General features: G+C 45.1%; 1 protein-coding gene across 6 annotated transcripts in view; it reads right to left on the bottom strand.

Annotated features, from left to right (window-relative positions):
• The window catches only part of SIPA1L2 (signal induced proliferation associated 1 like 2), a 135,418-nt gene extending 114,417 nt beyond the window's left edge, over positions 1 to 21,001 (bottom strand). For all 6 annotated transcript variants that reach the window (XR_008199332.1, XM_052639382.1, XM_052639385.1 and 3 more), the window contains exons 1-2: positions 20,968 to 21,001; positions 1,051 to 2,766 (exon numbers count right to left, since the gene is read on the bottom strand). Coding sequence is in view for 5 of the 6 variants with exons in the window: in XM_052639382.1 (XP_052495342.1) it covers positions 1,051 to 2,527 (1,477 nt within the window). In the remaining variant the exon portion in view is untranslated. The remainder of the gene's footprint in view (positions 1 to 1,050; positions 2,767 to 20,967) is intronic.
• Between the last annotated feature and the right edge of the window lie 1,983 nt (positions 21,002 to 22,984).

Here is a 22,984-nt window from a genome sequence, read left to right as displayed (position 1 = left end):
CTTCTGAGGGATGTATCCTTCAAGGACATACAAACAAAAGTAAACATCAACTGTCATATATTACATGTACTTAAAGAACTTCTAAAATAACAATCGCAAAGAATTATTTGTATCTTAACCTTTAAGCCTATTTGTAAAAACACAAGAAACCTAAATCTGCCTGTCCTACTAATTCATACATTCATACATTCTTTCAACAAGATTTGCTTAACACTTCCAATAGGCACGGCAATGCAGTAGGAGCTGTGAAGACATAAAATTTAAAAGATGAAGCCAAGGTACAGGAGAAAAATGCAGAAAAAACTAGAGGCAAAAGGACGAGAATTATTCACTGTTCACAGAATAAAAGACTATTCAGAGGATGCAAGAGCAACAGACTTCATCAATGAAGACACCCTAAACGGAGTAAACCTAGATGGAGTCTGACGTCTGTGATGCTCACAAATTGGCTGAGAGAAGGAAAGAGTAGGTGTTTCCATATTAGGGACCAGGGATCAGTGAAGGAAGGGAACTGGGGGTCTCTACAGAAGAGATAAGGGAATTCCCTGACAGTCAAGAGGCCAGGGGGCTTCCCTGGTGGCTCAGCTGATAAAGAACCCGCCTGCCAATGCAGGAGATGCAGGTTCGATCCCTAGGTCAGGAAGATGCCCTGGAGAAGAAAATGAGAACCCACTCGAGTGTTCTTGCCTGGGAAATCCCATGGACGGAGGAGCCTGGAGGGCTACAGTCCATGGGGTCACAAAAGAGGCAGACGCGACCTCGGGACTGTGGTTAGGACTTCTGAGCTTCCACTGCAGGGGGCACTGGTTTAATTCCTGGTTGGGGAACTAAGATCCAGCATGCTGCACAGTGTGGCTGAAAGGTTTTAATTTTTTTTTTTTTAATAAAGAAGGATCAGTCCAACAATGGTGGAGGCTCCATGATACAGAACAAGGTCAAGCCCAGTGGACAACGGCCTCAGACACCCTGATGGTGATGATCTGACGCAAAGTTGCACGTCGCAAGTGGCCCCAGGGAGGGACCCCGGGACACACAAGGGTGTGTCCTTACCTTTGCCATAGAAGAACTTGCGGTAGTAGTAGGCCCCCAGGTCGATGTGCTCAATGACATAGCGCTTCACCTTCTCCCTGTGGATGGGCTGGTTCTCCCTGGGCACCTCCAGGACTGAGACGCCTGCGTTGGTACAGTGAGAGCTGAGCGAAGACTCGAAGGAACAGCTCTCCCCAGAACTGAAGGACGACGAGTTGGCCCTGGACAGGGCGATCCTCCGGTCGCCTTCCCCGCCTGTCTCATTCCGGAAGTAAGGGCAGCTGAGGACCAGGTCGTTACTCTTGCCATCACCCTCATCGGCATCGAGGTTCTCTTTGGAGTTGAGGTCCTCCTTGCTCCCCAGCGGGGAGTCGCAGCTGCCCGGCGGGCCAGCTGGCATCTGAGTTTGGGATGCCGCCGAGGCCCCGGTGGTGATGTTTTTCCTCTTGCCCACGTTCGCCCTCGTGGCCATGGCCTCGTTGATATTGAACAAGATGCTCTGGACATCATAGTGTGCAAAACAGCGCTGGCAGTTCCAAGGGCGGACCCCCCTCTCAAGACGCCCATCTTCCAGCTCGCAGGTGAACTTGAACGCCTCATGTTCGCTTTTCACGGCCCGCAGCTTGCGGAAGAGGGACGTTTCCACCGACTCTGACTTCAACCTCCGTTTGAAAGGCTTGTCCCTGTCTCTCCCCAGGAGGAGGGCGCTGTCCATATAGTCTAATCCTGAGATGCGTACGAACTCGCCTCTAGAAATCTGTGCTGCGGCGTGAAGGCTGGGGGAGATTGCTGGGTCGCAGGGGAAGAACTCGGGGAACCCGAAAGGGGCCGTGGCCTTGTGGTCACAGTTCTCCAGCCGATACCCTCGAAGCATAGCAAAAAAGTTCTCCCCCGACAAGCCCTGCCGGTCGATGGACGATGTGCTTCCGTACTCCCTGTGCAGGGCAGCCCCTGTATTGGGGTTCACTGCATTTTGGTCTAAGACGTCTTCCGCGTCGATGTCGCTGATGGTAACATCACTATTGCTTCTCTGTCTTATGGGGTGCAGTCCTCTTTGCGGGGAGTGCACAAAGATGTCCCCGATGGGATACTTTGCCTCCACGAAGTCCAGATCGAGCGGCTCCTCCTGTTGGCCATCGCTCCCATCATTTTGCCCATTGTGTATAATGGATGCGACACTTTCATAGCTGGTCTGGGACCGGCTTTCCCACAAGGTCTTGCAGGTCAGCTCCTTGGAGCAGTCCTTTTTAGGAGGCCACTCAGACACCCTTGCTCTCACACCCATCTTGGGCACGGCCGGGGTACCATTAGCTGGACCACTACCCTCATTGGAACTGGAGGCAGTTAAAGAAGTGGTGGGTCCCATGTTGCCATTGATGGCTTTAAATTTTCGAGCAAAATAATCATCTGACTGCATGATTCTGGGAGGATCCTTGAACTTCGAAGAGGCTCTGCCAAGCTTGTGCTTTTCTTCTTGTGACTGTCTGGGGTCACTCATGTCTGCCAAGGCAAGGAGCTCCAAGTCTCACCAGAAAGACTGCTGTAAATCTAATTACATTGTTATTTACAAAGGCTTCTTCTAGAGTTGTATTTCCTCTTGTTAACCAAAAGCAAACAACATCCTTAGAGTATGGTTCCCCCAAAACCAACTTGCTTCTCAGTCTGTGATAATTTTGTACACCTCCGTCCTTTCCAACAGCATCCCTTAAGACAACTGGCCAGGAGTGTTTCCTTCACCTGAATTAAAAAACAGAAAACAGCCATTAACAATCACTGCAGCTCAAGTTCAACACATTCCCCATACAGCTTCTTACCGGCCCTTCTCTCCAGTTCCCCCCAAACTGTCAGGAAGTTTCATGGTTCACATCATGCTCCTCTTTTCTCCAAACGCTCTGCCCTCTCACTCTACTTGGCAGCCTAGCATTTACATCACACAATCAAGCAGCACCCTCCCACCACGGGCCCCCATCTGAGAAAAGAGTGCTTCCTCTGTGTTTCCATAACACCCACATCCACACTACCACAGCAGTTTCTCTTATACTCTTCTGGTTTACCGATCAGTCTCCTCCACCACTGAACTGGAAGCTCCCCTAAGCCAGGAGCTATGCCCTTCATCTCCATATCAACATTATCTAATGATGTAGCTGGGCTTAACTCAGTTAACCAAGCAACATTTCAATTAGTTACAAGAGTAACACAACAGTAATGCAATTGTTTGAGTATTCTTAAACTGAAACAGGTAAACTCAAAATGTCCAGCAGCAAAAGGTCAGTATCAGGCATTAACAATGAGTTTTCAGAATGTTTTCTTGTAAACAGATAGGAATTCACAGAGACCCTCCTGACTGTGAGAAGGAGTTTCTAAGAATCTGGTGTCAGATTCTTAATCTACTGTATAGCAGAGAACTCCGCTCAATGTCAAGTGACAGCATGGATGGGCGGGGAGTTTAGGGGAGAATGGATACACGTATATATATGGCATGTATGTAATATATGTACTGTAATACATGTATTATTTTCTCTATAATTTAGATTATCATCAAATCTGTTCCTAGAAACAGAAAAAATGACAACTGAGAAATGAAAGAAAACAACTTCTGGCCTGATAGTTCTCTGCGAAAATGATATTTGCTGCCCATCTGAAACTATCACAATGTTGTTAATCGACTATACTGCAATATAAAATAAAATGTTAAGGAAAAAAAAAGAATCTGGTGCCTAAACAAGCACAGTTTTCTAGTTCATTATGCCAATAGCAACTTGACAAATGTGTGGGGGAAAACAGAAGCTCAGAGATTTAAAACATGATTCACCTTTGTGGCCGGTAGAAAACTTGACCTCATTAACCCTCCGCTTTAATTATAAATAATTTTTCAATTTATTCTGTTTTTAATTAAACAAAAATATTTTCCAGGTATTACATATTTCCTGAACTCACGGCTGTCAAGGCATCTTGCTGCTGGATAAGGAATTTAAAAAAAAGAATGATTTTACTTCTAAGAATGATTTTACTTCTTCTGAAAACAATGATGAGAATAAAGGCATAATATAGCTAGCTGCTTTCCCTCAGCCTTCACCAAAGCATAAAAAACAACTGCAGTTCAGTTAGGAGTAATGTTAAAATTCCGAATAGCTAAACAGTGTAAGGACTCACTCCAATGAGTTCTTAATGACTTTCTGATGACCATGTGGTGATCTCCAGAAATAGCAGATATTATGATGGCAGCTTGCTTTCTTCTCCATTGGAGAAAAATGATAATAAGTTAGAGTGGGCATGACAACATGCTGTCTGCGCCCAGGGCAGCTTCATAACTGAGGGAATAATGATGTTCTAGAATGAGGAAACCGAGGGGGAGTGAGCAGACAGATGCTTCCCTGGACTCAGCAGACCAGGATCTGCCCAGAGTGCTCAGAGAGGGACCAGAGCTGAAAGCATCTTATCTATTTCACTTATAAGTATTAAATTTCAAAGAACCACAGATGATTCTGAATTATAGTTATGCCCTCTATAATTTAGATTATCACCAAGTCCTTTCCTGGAAACTGAAAAAATGACAACTGAGAAATGAAAGAAAACAACTTCTGGCCTGGTAGCTCTCTGCTGAAATGGGGTTTGAGTCACTGTAGCAGGCGTCTATGTGATGTATACACTCTATTGATAAGTCTGGGGCTTACTGAACGCTCAACACAATCTGAAAGGGTAAGGATGACGTCTAATGGTTGGCACAGAGCTATGTGAATTCTCGAGGCATTAATGTGACACCCCTTTTCATTATCTACTACTAATCTGTATCCCTGCTGCAGAAAAAAGAACCATGCCCTACTAAGGATCCAGTTCCAAGCACCGAACTGTGAGGCTTCTAGAAATACAATCAGGAACTAAGTGCCCACCACCTCAACAATAACAAAATGCACCAAAAGAAGCCAGAAGAGAAGGCATGAAAAAAGATAAAAGTTGAAATTAATGGAATGGGGATAGAAAAAACAGACACATCCCAAAGGGGGATTTTTTTTTAAACGTTCTTTTTAATTTTAATTTTTTTAACACCAAAAACATTTTGTATTGGGGTCCAGCCAATTAACAATTTTGTGGTAGTTTCAGATGAACATCGAAGGGACTCAGCCATACATATACATATATCCATTCTCCCCCAAGCTTTTTTTGAAGAGTAAGAAAATGGATACACTTCTTCCCAAATCTGAAATAAGGGAAAGAAAGAATAATCTTACACAAGTTTGGAAATGAGAGAGGGGACATGATCACACACACATGTCTAAGTGAAATAAAACCAAATGAAAAAGAATTATACCACAAACAACTCTACAGTAACAAATTTAGAAACAGAGAAGAAACTAAGATTTCCTGGCAAAATACAAACTCCCTAAACTGATCCAAGAATGGAAAATTTAAACAACGTGATTACCGCTGAAGAGGACAGAAATATGACCACCCCTTTATTCTCCCATTTGGGTTTCCCTAGAGGCTCAGTGGTAAAGACCCGCCTGTGATGCAGGAAACATAGGTTCAATCCCTCAGTTGGGAAGATCCCCTGGAGCAGGAAATGGCAACCCACTCCAGTATTCTTGCCTGGAGAATTCCATGGACAGAGGAGCCCAGCGGGTAAGTCCATGGCGTGGCAAACAGTTGGACACAACTGAGTGCCCGAGCACACACACAGTACGCACAACACGTTTTATGTTTGCCACTAACAACTCAAAGTGCTCAAAGTCAAACAGTTCTTGACAGTCACTGAGTAATACACTTAATCTAAAGCTGCAGCAGAACGCCTGCAAGTCCCTTCCTGCCAGCTCGTAGTCCTGGCCACATTTTCCAGCTTGCCGTAGCTCCCCAAATCTAATGACAGAATTATAGAGGGCACCTTTCTTTTAAAAGTGTCACTAAAGTACTCATATTATTTAACACTGTGATAAAAATAAAACACCCGAAAACAATGACAGCATTTGTTTTTCAGTAAGGTAAGTTAGAAATAGTTATATCACGTAATTTAAAAAAGTACTGTGGTTCATGGGGAAGAATTGAAACCAGTGTCTTTGAAAAGCAGATGTCAAGACAGCCGGAAGGGCAAAGGCACTAAAGGGGGCGAAGCGCAGAGAGAAAATAATGGAGAGAATGAAAAGCCGAAGCATGAGCTGCGGTGACCTCTGGAGCAATCCAGAACCTGGATTTCAGACTCTGGGTGAGAGGGAGGCAGAGCCGGGCACAAGTGTGTGCACAGGCATAGGACGCCCTATTCCAGCGGGCCAGCCCTGCGAGGCCTGCCCCCCACAGAGCGCAAGGAAGGGCCCCGGACCAAGCTGCCTGGCTTACAGGAGCCTGAAACATAAGACCTCTCTGTTTCTCATTATTTTTAGCTCTTTCCCTAGTTCTAACCTTCTTCCTGTTTGCATGCGGTTGAGACGTTTCTAAAAGACAGGGATTCACACTCTTAGTAGCAAGTACCTGAAAGCAATGAAGGTGTAATCCAGGAAGCATCCTGCAAACACCTGTACGCAACTCTGTCCTTTGTACTGATCAGATATTTATAATCCTCTGTGCTCACATCTACAATGTATGTCAAGAGTAGGGCAGCGTGCCATGCGGCTGACTGCTCATGATTCCCAAAATGATGGAAGGGATAGGAAAAGGATGACATTTCAGAGAAGAGTCTTGAAACAGGAGCCTGCAGAAATGAGAGGGCTCTGACTGGCCTCCAGACAAAGCAGAGAGCAGACGGTTACAGGCCGGCATCACTTCAGAACTGGGAAAATGCAACCCCCAAAGTATAGAACTCTCTTTACCCAAAGTCGTGCAGGGGGTGTTGAGTCTGTGACACTAGTGTGGAATACAAGCCAATTATCAAGGTCGGTCCTGTCCTTGTAGCAGCTGCTGAAAGGCCTTCTTGCCCCAGCATCTCAGCAGAAACTGCAGCTTCTTACTTCTCAGATAACAAAGAAGCCAACCCACTTCTTCTGACTTCTGTCATCACTTAATGAACTTACCCTCTCCTGACCCTGTTTCTCCAGACAGTGCTCTCCCTTTCCTTGAGTGCGTTTCTAATGTCAAGGACATCCTCCCCTAATAGTTTCCAATTATTCTTACACTACATTCAGTTCTATGGATTTTGCTCTTGATGGGGGAAAAAAAAATCAGAAGATGTAACCAGTACTCTGTGAGCATTTTAAAATCTACATGCGAAGCTGTCTGACTTCACAGGTGGTGGGGCAGTCTTGAGAGGAAGTGCTGAAGACCCAGCAAAAGGCCACTCAGAGAAACTAAAGAATTTCAGAGCCAGAAGGACCAAGGTGTTCTCATTCTAATGATCTTGGTAATAATCCTTCAAGGACAGAAATGGAGAAAATGTGATATTGAAGCATAGATGTGTTTAAATAGAATGTTTTCCCAAGTTTTCCGTGAGACGTCAGTGAGTCCTCAAGAGCAATATTATAGTAAACGATTGAGCCACTTACCAGGACTGCACCTGTAGCAAATGGATTGAAAACCACAAAATACACAAATTATGAGCCTCATTCAAGGAGAAAAAATGGTTAAAATTATATAACAGATTTATAATAAAATATAACTACCATAAAAACATGCATCTTTCATACTCATATTCTACCGATTCTAATACTAACATGTATATCTGAGTAGGGAATAGAAACAGGAACAAACGTTCCCTAGGTTCATCCTCTCTGTGGCCAGGAAGACGATAGAGCTGAGGTGAGTTCATGCGCAAGGTCTAGGCACCTGAAGCACATGTCTCATGATATCATTATGTTCAAGCACATTCAGCCTGGTATCAATGAAGTTATGACTAAGGAGCTGTAAAACAATCCACTAACCTGAATCTTTATCATAGTAGACCACGAACATCAAGGATATGAAAAAATTTGACAAATGGGCTACTATCCCATAATGATGATCATAAATGGATATAGACAGTTCATAATAACCATATTTTGGTAGACCTGGAGAAGGGCATGGCAGCCCACTCCAATATTCTTGCCTGGAGAATTCTATGGACAGAGGAGCCTGGCAGGCTGCAGTCCATGGGGTCACAAAGAGTCGGACACAACTGAGTAACTTAGCAACCACAGCATGCATGGACATGAAAATTCATTCTTAGCCATTTATCTTGAATTAAACATTCAGTTCAGTTCAGTCACTCAGTTGTGTCCGACTCTTTGCAACCCCATGGACTGCAGCATGCCAGGCTTCCCTGTCCATCACCAACTCCCCGAGCTTGCTCAAATTCATGTCCATTGAGTCATCGATGCCATCCAACCATCTCATCCTCTGTCGACCCCTTCTCCTCCCGCCTTCAAACTTTCCCAGCATCAGGGTCTTTTCAAATGAGTCAGCTCTTCCCATCAGGTGGCCAAAGTATTGGAGTTTCAGCTTCAACATCAGTCCTTCAAATGAATATTCAGGACTGATATCCTTTAGGATGGACTGGTTGGATCTCCTTGCAGTCCACGGGACTCTCAAGAGTCTTCTCCAACACCATAGTTAAACGCATCAATCCTTCTGTGCTCAGCTTTCTTTATAGTCCAAGTCTCACATCCATAAATGACTACTGGAAAAACCGTGGCCTTGACTAGATGGACCTTTGCTGGCAAAGTAATGTCTCTGCTTTTGAATATGTTATCTAGGTTGGTCATAACTTTTCTTCCAAGGAGTAAGTGTCTTTTAATTTTATGGCTGCAGTCACCATTTGCAGTGATTTGGGAGCCCCCCAAAATAAAGTCTGCCACTGCTTCCACTGTTTTCCACTGAATTAAACATTGGGATGGTACAAAAGATAAATATTTGGGGAAATGAGAATATTAAAAAAGAGAAAAATTCATCTCCTGAGGCTTCGTAACATTTGTGGAGAATAATTCTTTTGGAGGGGATACTTCTCACACTGGTGTTAAACGGCTTTTTGAAGCACTCCATGTTGCTGTTTGGAAGAATTTCTCAAGTGATGGCCCTAGAAAAGCAATGCCCTTGGTGTAGTTAAGGACTTCTTCATCAAAGTAAAGTAAAAAGTGTCTGAAGGATTCAGTCTCCTCTGGATCCCTGTATTGTGACTACCTGATGCTGAATCAGAATCCATGTTCCACATATAAAATGGAATAAAAAGTAGTGCAAATGAATGTACGTAACAAAACAGAAGCAGACTCACAGACATAGAAAACAAACTAGCGGTTACCAACAGAGAAGAGGAAGGGAGAGGGGCACATCAGGGGTATGAGATACAAGCTACTATGTACTAGTTAACAAACAAGGCTATAGAGGGAATTACAGCCATTATTTTATAATAAGTTTAATAGATTATAATCTGTAAAAACACTCAATCTCTATGCAATATACCTGAAACTAACATAATTTTGTAAATATACTATGCTTCAATAAGATTCCTGGTGGCTCAGAGGTTAAAGCGTCTGCCTGCAATGTGGGAGACCTGGGTTCGATCCCTGGGTCGGGAAGATTCCCCTGGAGAAGGAAATGGCAACCCACTCCAGTACTCTTGCCTGGAGAATCCCATGGGAAAAGGAGCCTGGTGGGCTACAGTCCACGGGGTCGCAAAGAGTCGGACACAACTGAGAGACTTCACTTTCACTTTCACTTTCAATGAGATTATATCAATTGTAATTATTCTAATTCCTCAAATTCTTTAATCAATAAAAATGACTTTTAATGATTAAAAAAAATAATCTGTGCTCCATAAAAGGGTCAAACCAAAGGTTTCTTAGGTGGAGCTCTTATGTGACTTTCTGGTGGTGACATGCTCCACCAGAGTAGGGTTCTGGCCCACTCTGTCTACCACTGACTAGGGCCTGGCACTTAGCTGGCACTCATGATTAGCTTCATCCATCCATCTAAACTGTAATGGCTGCAAATCAAACCACCCCAAAGTACTGACTCAACATACTATCATGACACTATCAGGGCACAATGATTCTGGATTCTTCTCTTTTTTTTGTTTCTTGGCTGGCCCCTCCTCTGATTTTCTTCAAGAGTTGATGCTTCTCAGGGATTATTCGAGGCTGCCTTCTAATTCTGTCCATTTTCTTGTGCAACTCTAGCAGCTTCATGTGAATTTGTATGCTGAGGACTCTAAAATCTATGCACAGCCTGAAGATGTCTCCATGACCACAGGGCCACACTACGCTGTGACAGCTCACACCCTCCAGCATAGCCCCTAACCATCTACTCCCCCCCGGCCCCATGCCCAGCTCAGGAATGGCCCGCCAGCCCCCCGTGCCCACGCCAAGCAGTCGGGACTCACCCTGCCCTCCGTTCACAGTCCACGCGTAAACTGCGACCTGTAGCTTGACCTTCCGACTGTTCTCAAATCCACACAGACGGAGCCGTCTCAACTGCCACCACCGCTCTTATTTTTCCTAGATTATCCTAAAACGCTTCAGTAATTCCCCAACACAGGTCATGCAGGGTCTGGCCCATGAGTAGCTAACCAGCCCCTTGCCTGCTGCTCGAACCCCACCCCAGGCCCACACATGCTGCCCTTTGACTTTGCTCAGGGGGATCTGCACAGGGTGGCCCCTGCCCAAACGCTCTGCAAGGCTTCTTCCCTCCACTCTACTAACAGGTGTCAGAAGTGAGAGCTCAGTTCATAGATGAGTTCTCTGGAAACCTTCTCAAATTTTACCGCTGGTTCTAAAGTTATCTCAATGCAGGCTCCCCTAGCAGCCTGCCTCCTTTCTCACTCTACATTAACACCACACACACTATTTTATACCAGCCTGCTCACATGTCACGAACCCCCTCTAGATTCTCAGTTCTGGGCAGGCAGAGAGACTGCTTTGCACGTGATGCTCAGCAAGCAGCCAGGCTCTACCACAGGCTAGCTGAGACCACAGCAAAGTGACTTATCCTTTCTGACCCTCAGTTTCCTATCTGTATAATGGGAATAATCCTTTGATATCAAAGTCATCAGCCTAAAGATTTAATAAGATCCAAATGCCAAGTGCTTGTCTCTATGTTTCCTAAATTCAAAGTTTGAAAGAATATTAGTTGGAAGAATCGATCTATGTATGAATGAATATTTATTGATAAACTGACTGCAAATCAAGCAGCTAAAATGAGTTCAACACATCACTGTCTCCAAAGAGTACAGTCATGTTCATAAACCCAACACAGCTACTGTTGACAGATTTACATGCAAAGACTAACAGAACACAAAGCAGAAACTGAACTGCAATAGCTAAGCTGATTCTCCGAGAGGCAAACAGAAGCTTCCAGAAGATGATCTCAATCTTCAGTCATGTGCCAATTGCTTCCCAACTACAACTTCTAATTAAAATAATTTTAGGGGGACTTCCCTGGTGGTCCAGTAGCTAAGACTCCACGTCCCCCGTGTAGGGGGCCTGCGTTGGATTCCTGGTCAGGGAACTAGATTCCACAGGCCAGAACTAAGGGTTCACATGCCACAATGAAAGATTTCGCATGCCACAGTAAAGATCAAAGGTTCTGGGGTGCCTCAACTGAGACCTGGACCAGCCAAATAAATAATAAATAAATATTTTAAAAATTATTTTAGGGACCACAACTGAAGCCCACTAGGCTCCTCTGTTCATGGAACTCTCCAGGCAAGAGCACTGGAGTGGGTTGCCATTCCCTTCTCCAGGGGATCTTTCTGACCCAGGGACGGAACACAGGTCTCCTGGATTGCAGGCAGACTCTTTACCATCTGGGAAGATTCACAACTATATTACAACAAGATTATTCTGGAGTTGGAAACTTCTAGTGTGTCAACAAAAAATAGTAACTCACTCCTGGTAGAGTAAGCTACTTTCAGCCATCCCTCCATCCATGTATGTGTATGTCAAGAGAGAATAAACAAAGAACCATTTTCTGAAATGGAATATTTTGATCATGGAACTTTTCCAAGGAGACAGATGAACAGCTGTGGGTATTGACTATTTCCCATTAAATCTTTTAAATCAGAAAGAGATAAAAAGAGATGGCTCTGCACCTCTTTCCCTCAGGAGGTGATTAGTTATGGCATTTTGTCAGTTATGTGGCCCCTGACTTACAGATGACACAGTAGGAAATCAGACATTCCAATTAATAATTTAAGCTGAGGCATTTGTGTCTTAGGGAAACACAGGGAAAGAAGAAAAGAATTCCTACTTGGTGCCAAGTGATTTAGACTGTACCTCTGTTATCTGCATTTAAATATCATAGAAAATAATCTGTTCGATTCTTTAAATGAAGGTTTAATGACACTAGGTGACCAAGACAGGGACCTGAGCATTTTATAATAAACACCTGGGAGGCTGGAGCCTTAAAAACTACATTTAGGGATCTTTCCCATTGTTTACCTGAAAGAGAAGCAATCCTCTCACTTTCTTCTCACTCCTGGTATGTCCTAATGAATCCACAGTGAAAACTCTTGCAGAGCAAAGGTTCTGTCTCACCTCACTCAACAAAACTAAAATCAATCAATACTATTGAAAACTGAACTAAACATACAAAGCAGCTACCTTCAATGCGTTCTTTGTTAAAACCCAACAAGTAGACCAGAAAACCATTCAATCTGAGGATGCTTCCTTTCAATTGAACATAAAGGGCATGAAAAGAAAACTGCACCAACCTAGACAATAGTCTAGTATTTGATTTTTCAGAAATAGTAATTTTAGCAGCCAATACACAACAAACTCCATTCACTAATCACACAGTCTCCAAGCTATCTTCTCATTGAGCTCGTTTATCTGAATTACAGGATACTGAGTTTTGCTGAACAGCTTTATGAGGTTTATTGTGTGATACAAAAACCCTTTTGTTACTCCAGTAAATAAATGTATTCAGTTTTATTGGGCCCTGGACTGGATGCTGGGGGGCCTGGAGGAGCATTAAACATGAATGACAGAGCTTCTTAATCCTCAAGAAGCCTCTTAGCTGGGTGAGAAATGCACACGCAATAGGAGAAATGTAGCTAAAACAACAGGACCCCACTTCTGACACTATTTGCAGAAGGCACCCTCTCTGAACACCAATAAAGACAACTGTACAATACATTTGACTCATACTCATCACCTGAAAAATCTACCTAAGAAGTAAGAGATGTGGGAGAAAACTTGCATAGAAAGATATTCACTCCAGAACTTTAAGACCGAAAATTATGATACAAGTTTACCAGCCAGTGTGTGCGTGCACACTCAATCACTAAGTTTTGTCCCAGTCTTTGTGACCCTATGGACCATGGCCCTCCAGGCTTCTCTGCTCATGGAATTTGCCAGGCAAGAATATTGGAGTTAGTTGCCATTTCCTTCTCCATGTGATCTTCCCGACCCAGGGACTGAACCCACATCTTCTGTGTCTCCTGCACGGGCAGGTGGAGTCTTTACCACTGAGCCACGTGGGAAGCCTAACAGTCAGTGAAAAGTGAAAGAAAGTGAAGTCGCTCAGTCGTGTCCCACTCTTTGCGGCCCCATGGACTGTAGCCTGCCAGGCTCCTCTGTCCATGGGATTTTCCAGGCAAGAGTGCTGGAGTGGATTGCCATTTCCTTCTCCAGGGGATCTTCCCGACCCAGGGATCGGACCCAGGTCTCCTGCATTGTAGACAGACGCTTTACCGTCTGAGCTACCAGGGAAGTTTCAGGGGTAAATACAGTTAATATGGTACAACGAAATATTACACAACCCCCAAATTTCTGAAAAACAAGGATGGCTTTGGGGATTTACAATATCATAATATGTGAAAGGGGTCAAATACAAACCTTTGTGTTAAAAACCTACAGACATAGAAATACTGCAAAGAAACACCCCCATATTATAATGAAATTCTGTTGTTTAGTTGCTAAGTCATGTCCAACTCTTTTGTGACCGCATGGACTATAGCCTGCCAGGCTCCTCTGTCCATGGGATTTCCCAGGCAAGAATACTGGAGTGGGTCAGCCATTCTCTTCTCCAGGGGACCTTCCCGACCCAGGCCTTGAACCCGCATCTCCTGCATCGCAGGCAGATTCTTTACCACTGAGCCACCAGTGCATGCTAAGTTGCCTCAGTCATGTCCGACCCTTCGAGACCATGTGGCCTGCAGCCCGCCAGGCTTCTCTGCCCATGTAATTTTCCAAGCAAGAGTACTGGAGCGGGTTGCCATTTCCTACTCCAGGGGATCTTCCCAACCCAGGGGTCAAAACTGCATCTATCTCCTGCATTAGCAGGCAGGTTCTTTACCTCTAGCACCACCAGAGAAGTCCCCATACTAGTATAGTGAGCCTCTATTATAGGTAGGCTAATGGCTGGGTTTTGCTTTCTTCTTTGCATTTTCCCCTAAAGTTCCAAACTTCGTAACTATACATAAATATGTAAATCCAAGTGTATATAATTTAAGTTCCATAAATCATCACCGTGTACTCGGTCATGTCTGACTCCTTGTGACCCTATGGACTGTAGCCCGCCAGGCTCCTCTGTCCATGGGATTCTTCCAGGCAAGAATATTGGAGTGTGTTTCCATTTCCTACTCCAGGGGATCTCCCCAACCCGGGGATCGAACCCATGTCTCTTGGGTCTCCGGCACTGGCAGGAGGATTCTTTACCACTAGCACCATCTGGGAAGCCCTAAACTCCATAAATAGAATATTTTAAAAACAATCACCCATAATATCAATGCATGTTTAAGTTACAGAGAACATATTACTCTATCACATAAGCAGAGGTGACCGTCAACTTCCTTTCCTTCAAGTCTCACAGTAAGATATTTAAACATGGAAACAGATATCAATGTTAGATGAGCAATGCCTATTGTTTAACTTAAAGAGCATATGGCTTTTTTATAGCAAATATTCACAAAGATGGTGCCTTCCATTCTCACACACTGGGAATTACTCTGGTTAGAAAAATAATGGCTTACATTTGCATCTATTTTCACATCCCTACAACCTCCTGTGACCCTGGGTACACTGCAAGACAGTACAAAGGGCTCAGGATTAAGAGAGCGGTGTCCACTTCTGAGGACAGGATCAACTGTGGGCCTTTCAATCATCCAGGCATCCACTGAGACTTAACAACACGTGTGTGATGGGGATTCAGTCTGCTCTGCACACCTCAGACAGGCCCTGGAGACCAAGTGAGAGCTCACATAAGATACTGAACCACACAAAGGCACGACATGAGCACTACTGCCACGCCGTGCGGGAAGGAAGCGGGAGGAAAAGCCCATGCTGCCTCTTTGATTCTCCTGCAGGGCGGCGGGCTCAGGGGCTGGAGGATTAGGATGAGGGATGAAGCCAACCTACTGGGGGAGGGGGAGACTGTCCCCAACAGAAAATAGCTCAGCTTCCAAAAGCCTGGGCCATGATAAACCCAGGACCTAGCAGGTAAGGAAAAATTTTGCTAATACCAGTGTCCAGTCCGGATTCTCCATCTCTATGTTTCAATAAACTTATCCTAAGAGAAAACAGGACCCTGCAGCACAGACACTGGTATCAGCGAAACAGAGAAGGGGAGAGCCGCAGAGGAGGCTTCCTTCACGCCCCCTCACTGTCTGATTTCACCCGGAGCGAAACAGAGAAGGGGAGAGCCGCAGAGGAGGCTTCCTTCACATCCCCTCACTGTCTGATTTCACCCGGAAGTGTCCTCATGTCATTGGCACGAAGTCAGGAAGTGCACTCAAAACTCTAGGGCTTCCCTGGGGGCTCAGTGGTGAAGAATCCTCCTGCCAACGCAGGACACACGGGTTCGATCCCCGATCCAGGATGATCCCACACATCACGGCGCAACTAAGTCCAGGCACCACAACTACTGAGCCTGTGCAGTGGAGCCCAGGGGCCGCAACCAGTGAGCCCACCGGCCACAGCCACTGAAGCCTGCACGCCCTAGAGCCTGTGTTTCAAAACCAGGGAGGCAGCCACAATGTAGCCAGCACACTACAGCTGGAGAGCAGCCCCGGCTCTCCACAACTCGAGAAAGAGCCCACGGGCCACAGAGGCCCAGCAGAGCCAGAAACGAACACAGAGAGCGTGAAGAAAGGCACGCTAGAAGATGAGGGGTCCTGCAAACTCAGAGCCGGGGGCGCTTCTACAAAGACTCCTGCAGGAAGTCGTTCCCCATCACATCCTTCTTTAATGAGGCATTTGCTTCCAGGGTGACACATTTTCATTCCACTAGTCACAGAGAATGGATTCCAGCGCACTGAAGAGGAAACACTCCCTCATCACACTTCATTTGGAAGTTTAAAAGTATGAAGTGAATGCCAAGTCTATAAACCACTTTCAATTATAGATGCATAATAATTAACTTGGGCTGATTATTTATTTAATAAAGTACCTAAGACCCAAGATCTTTACCTGAAGAAAAAAGTAAAACAATGACCACCTAACATACGCACACTACTATATATAAAATCGATAAATAATAAGGACTTGGTCAACAAGGTCTGTATAGTCAAAGCTATGGTTTTTCCAGTAGTCATATATGGATGTGAGTTGGACCATAAAGAAAGCTGAGTGCCGAAGAATTGATGCTTTCAAACTGTGGTGCTGGAGAAGACTCTTGAGAGTTCCTTGGACTGCAAGGAGATAAAATCAGTCAATCCTAAAGGAAATCAACCTTGAATATTTATTGGAAGGGCTGATGCTAAAGCTAAAGCTCCAATACTCTGGCCACCTGATGCGAAGAGCCGACTCACTACCAAAGTCCCTGATGCTGGGAAAGACTGAAGGCAGGAGGAGAAGGGGGCAGTGGGGATGAGATGGTTAAACAGCACCACTGACTCCACAGACACAAATCTGAGCAAACTCCGGGAGATAGTGAAGGACACGCAAGCCTGGCATGCGTGCTGCAGGCCATGGCTTCCAAAGGGTTGAACCAGACTGAGCGGATGAACAGCAACAACAAACAACGAATAAGGCCCTTCTGCATAGCACGGGGAACTCTACCCAATACGCTATAATGACCCGTATGGGAAAATAATCTAAAAGAGAAGGAATATAAGTATAGGCGTAACAGGTTCACTTCACTGTACAGCAGAAACTAACACAGCATGGTAAAGCAACTATACGCCAATAAAAATTAATTTAAAATTAGTAAATAAAGTCTCTTTTTAAAAAAAGAATGACCACCTAATACAACACATAACAGTTTATTAAAATAGCAGAAAGAATACTAGGAACCCTATTTCCTTACAAAAATGATGGTCACAGAAATCGTTACTTTCTTTGAATCTCTAGGTCAACAAGTAAGAGAGAGATGAAGACAGGCAGGTCTGATGACTACCTGTTCTGAGACCTATACGCAACGACAGCCATGGAAACCTGACCTCACGTCGCTGGCAAGGCAATCGTCTGGATCACCAGGGGCTCCCTAAAAATCCAGGGTGGGCCCAGAGAACTTGCTTGACTAACCAATATCCTTTATCATAAAATGTCAATATGAATGCGTTACATTTATTTAAGGATTTACCATTTCCCAAATCCTTTTCTGTTCATTTGATCCCAGGAAGACCTGTGAAAAGATGAGAGAGAGACTGCCCTCCCATTTCAGATAAGGAAATCTTAGGCCAGCTAATTTAGTATAATCAAAGGACTGTCAGGGAGATCAGAACGAGAACCCAGGCGGCTTCATTCGTTCCACCATTGCTGGTAGCTTCTCAAAGTTACATACAGTCTTAATAAAAAGCAGTAAAAAAATTACTGACTTTATAAAAAAGAAGTCGACCTAAGGCAAATTTGCTAACTTCAAGCACAGTAAAAGGGCCTGTCTTTCCTGCTCCGCGGCCTACGGGAAGGTATGGTTGAGGGGGAGGGGGTGTGGGCGACGGGCCGTGAGGAAGGTGGCAGTGCCCCAGCCCAGCTGTACTAAGCACACCTGTGCATGGGCCCAGCTCGTAAGCTAGTGGTCCTAGTCGGTTCCTTCGCTGTTCAGCCTCTCAGTCGTGTCCAACTCTTTGCAACTCCATAGACGGCAGCACACCAGGCCTCCCTGTTCCTCACTATCCCCTGGAGTCTGCTCAGATTCATGTCCATTGAGCTGATGATCCATCCAACCATCTCATCCTGCCCGTGACTCAATATCCTGAGGGAATCTCCGGTGTTTCTTAGGGCAGATTCCACATAATCTAGCCACAATACCACCAAATAATAACCTCAAAATTTCCACAACACCACCACCAATAGCATTTTTACTTGGTCCTTTAGGTTTTGCTGCAAATAAACATCCTTTCTTCCTTTACACCAAAGATCACTGTCTGGTGTTTTCAATATCAACCACCCACTCAGTCACAATGTTAGATCTTAAGGGAGACGTAGAATCTATTCTGACACCCCTACTCTATAAACCCAGAAGTTAACTGATTTGCCAAAGGCCAAACAACTGGTTCGGAACAAAATGGATCTCCTACTGGGGTCCCCAAACACTCACTGCTAGCAGCTGCTCTTTTTCCTTTTTTAGTTGAATGTGATCTTAATAGAAATGATCAATTTTGGTTCATGCATCTCACTAAGGCTAGGTTCTGCACAATCACCCCCCTGGGCCCTCCCCATACTACGTTTTTGCTTAGAAAATCCCCTTGCTTGCAAAGTCTCTCTTCTTCCATCAGATGTGAACAAAACCTAGCTCATTCAAAGCTACCACCCAGGACTGCATCCGCCTGCAACTCACTCTGTTTACCCTGAAACTTTCCCTTGAAAGGATGCTCTGTTCCTTCATTGTATCACTCTGTTTACCCTGAAACTTTACCTTGAAAGGATGCTCCGTTCCTTCACTGTATCATAGTCTCCATCAGATTCATCCATGTGACAAACACCCACTGATCTACCTACTAAACGCCAAGCTGGGCACGGAAGGATGGTGACACAGCTCTTGGCTGGGAGAAGATCAATGCAAACCTCCAGGGAAAGCAACTCATGAGCCAGGGTTCAGGAGCGGAGCCAGGAGACTGGCCCACTGAGGGCTTCCTGCTTTTGCTCCTGGTTCAGATGACCTAAAATCATGTTCAGAGCCGTGCACCTTCCCTATTCCAGTCACCTGGATTACAAGCCCACCCACCTCTAAAACTGGGAAGCAGCAGAGGACATGGGTAAGAATGGTGGGCAAAGCATCACCTTTCTCTCTCACCTCGGAGACAAGGAGTAAAGAGATGCAAATTTTACATTTTTTCTCATGGGAAAAAACGTAGGTGTTGCCAATTCTGGCCAACACAAGGCAGGAGTGAGCCCTGGGCCCACGTCACATCTCGAGGGCAGCCCAGCCTCTGCTCTCACGGGGCCATGCGTTGGGAGCCGCACTGCACCACCAGGCTGGGTGACCTGGGAAAGCAGCACTGGTTCCCAGACTCAGGGATGAGTCGTCATGGTGATTAAAGCAGAACTCCTCTGACCTCTGTATCACCGAAGGGGAACCAACCTGTTTTTCCCACATTCTGTCCTGTTGAGCCAGAACTCTCAGCATGAATCACCATTGATTCTATTTCCCTTATAGATGCAGTCTTATTTTAGCCACACATTCTTTTTTTTTTAGGCACAGGCCTAAGTCCCTCTGTAAAGATGCAGGGTTACTAGAAAGGTTTCTTCAAACTTTAGAACCTCTTTCTGAGCAAAATATTCCTTCTTTCTCAGAATACACTGTGGGTGCAGTTTCTACTTTTCAAAATTACCTAAGAGACACCTGATACCTGGATTCTCTTGCCCCAAGATCCTGGTTCAGAGGGCCTTGGGGGAACCCTCAGTCTGTAGCTTGAAAAGGTGATTCTCCTACACAATTCGGATCAGAAGTTACCAGCTTAGACACAATTCTAAAGGATGAAAAATAAAGCTAAATGCATAATTCTCAAATGTTCCTATGTTCCCTTTCTCAAGTACTAATATCTTACTCAGATATAACAGCTGGCAATTTATTTACTCACAGTATTTTTTAGCTAGCTTTAAGGAAGATAAATGAAATTAAAATTGAGAAAACTCTAGAAACCATTTACATAAGTTCAAAGCACTACAAGTTTTCTACTCCGGTGACCAGAGTCCAGGCCTGCTCTGCTGACAAGATATACTCGGGTCGGGGTGTGTGTGTGTCAGCGGGGGGAGGGGGGCGTTAAGAGTCTGGAGTTAACAGATATACACTACTACATAGAAAGTGGGTAAACAATAAGGACCTGCTGTATAGCAGAGGCAACTACACTCAATATGTTGTAATAACCTACAATGGATAAGAATCTAAAAAAGAATATATACACACACACATATATATAGCTATATATATACTTATATAAAACTGAATTGCTTTGCTGTACACTTAAAACTAACCCATTATAAATTAACTACAGTTCAATAAAAAATAATAAAGACACAGCGTATGTGTGTTCAGTCGCTCAGCAGTGTCTGATTCCTTGCAACCCCATGAACTATAGCCATCCAGGCTTCTCTGACCATGGGATTTTTCAGGCAATAATACTGGAATGGGTTGCCATTTCCTTTTCCAGGGGATCTTCCCAACCCAGGGATGGAACCCACATCTATGTCCCCTGCATTGGCAGGCGGATTCTTCACCACTAAGCCACCTGGGAAGCCCCAATAAAGATACCGTGTCACATTTTTTTAAAAGATCTATTCTAATCACAATATATATTGAGCACTTTTTAAGTGCCAAGCACATTCTTATCAAGTATTAACTCCAATAACTTTATGTGGTAGGAATCACTTTTATCCCCAATTTAAAACAAAACTGTTCAAGCCCCTCAATATGGCATTTACAACTCTTCCCAAACTGAGCTCCATTTGACCAACATCACCCTTAGAATCTCCTCTGTCTCCCCAAAACACCATCCCATTCCCACCTCCATGCTTTCCTGTTGGAGTTCACTCCCATTAAGAACTTAGACGCTGACATTAGACTAAAGTTCAGCCTGGATGAGTCACTTACGGTGTCTCCCTTGGGCAAATTCCCGAAACCCCTATAATCTCAGGTCTGTCATCTGTAAAAGAGGTTTTACTGTACCTATTGCACAGAGAGTTGCGAGCCTGCTCCATTCTGGCACTGCTGTAGGATGAATGGGCCAGAAAAGGCCCTGCTTTCACAGAATATCTAGTCTCGGAAGTCACATGATAAAGAGGACAAATAAACACAACCTGTCAGCGGTGAGTGCCATAAGGGCAGGATTAAAATGGCTGGGACGTTTAGGTGTGGGTGTGATGTTACCAGAAGGGTCAGGTGGCTGCAGGAAGAGCTGGAGGGAAGGAGGAGGGCCTGGCCCACACAGGCGGACAGGAGGAGGCCAGGGAGAGGGTCTCCTATCAGGGACAGCAAGACTGGAGCTGAGGGCAGACTCTAAGATCAAGGAGCCTGGAAAAGGAGCTGGAAAGGCGGCAGGGCTGGACTAGGAGGGGCTTTTATTCCAGAAGGTTCTGAGCACAGGAGTGAAGGTAACCTGTTTTCAGTAAGAACAGGCTCCAGTAGACAAAGGTCAGGCCACTGCGATCACCAGGCACGACAGGGTGACGGGGCGAGAGTGTCTGCTAAGAATGACGGATTCTGGGAGGGGAAATCGGGAATGAGAACTCAGACCCAGCAGCACGGGCTGATGAATGGGCTGAGCAAGAAAGGTCAAGGATGACTCTGAAACATGGGGGCCTGATTAACAGGAAGGCAAAAAGTTATTAAGATGGAGACGATCATCAGAGGAGCAGGGATTCTAGGGTCAAATGGGATCAAGTGTGCAGAATTCTTACCAGCACAGGCCTGAGACACACTGAGAACCTGATCCACACCAACAGTGATTTTTGTGGCTGTCTTCAACATCGCAGGCCGAGCTTCAAACCCTGCCCACCCAGCTCAGGCCAGGCTCTCCTTAACTGTGAACCAGTTAATGTCTCATTCACTTGGGCACATGATACACACTGACCTGCCTTGCATTTTTTGTGCATTTTTCCTGAGGATGATGGGGAAGGGGATGAAAAGTAAATTCAGCTTCCAAAATTGTTCACACACTTCTTGAGGGTGATAAAGCACAGCCCATAATACCTGTTAAAATGAACTGCAGTGTCTAGAGAACTGGGGTGTATATTCTGCAAAAAAAGATTCTGAGGCTTAGCTGCTATACTCTCAACAAATACCCAGGCTTCATGTCTGTGCCTGGTACCTAGAAAGCACTCAATAAATTTTACAATTGGAGTATATCTTTTTTTTTCCTTCAAGTTAGGGTTTTCTGTTTTCCTCACAGAGGAACTCTAGGCAGGACTTTAGAAGCAAGGTCCCGAGAGTAAAAAACAGGGAGATGAGCCCGATTAGGGCCAACCCTGCCTTTGGGGACAGGGCTCTGTCTGTGCCCAGGTCTGGCCTGTCAGATTCTGAACTGGAGATTTCAGAAGTGGCAGAGAGGACAGTCAGGGCTTCCCCAGAGGCTGTCTGTGGACCTGCCCCAGACCAGTTGCTGGAAAACTGGCTGAGGAGAGTCTGTCAAAATCCCAAACCCTTTAGCCACTCTCCAGAACTGTGACTCATGCAGCTGGGCGTGGGGCCCCAGACTGTTTTTCACAAGTGCCTCAGACGTCTCAGGTTGATTCATCTCTGAGATCCATGGGGCAGGAAAGCACTTTGCAAAATCTAAAACATGACACAAGCATGCCGTGTTACTAAACCATTAATTCAAAAGCAGTGTCAGCGGCTGCCTTTGAAAGCCACCCACATGTTCTCTACAGTGACGACATTCACCCAAGTCCATGCTTCTCAAGGGCTGGATCCTAGCTGGTCCAGGCCTACACACCGAAGAGCGTGGCAGGGAAGACCTCAACAGAAAGCTAAAGAATGAAAGCGGGTTTTAAATCAGAGTTAGGTGTCCAGGGGTCAGAGTCCAGCCTAAAACATGAGAAGAACAGGCAAAGTGGTGGGTAGAAGAGAGGACAAAGCTGGTGCACGTAACAGATGGCCACGGTGGACAGAGGCGCAGAGAGAGGGGAACGATGCCACACACACTCGGCTAGACCCTTGGTACCCAATATGCAAACACTTACGCCAC

Source organism: Budorcas taxicolor, chromosome 5 (genome assembly GCF_023091745.1).
Source record: "Budorcas taxicolor isolate Tak-1 chromosome 5, Takin1.1, whole genome shotgun sequence".
Lineage (NCBI taxonomy): Eukaryota > Metazoa > Chordata > Mammalia > Artiodactyla > Bovidae > Budorcas > Budorcas taxicolor.
Note: the sequence above shows the minus strand (reverse complement) of the source record. Positions and strands in the feature narration are given on the sequence as shown.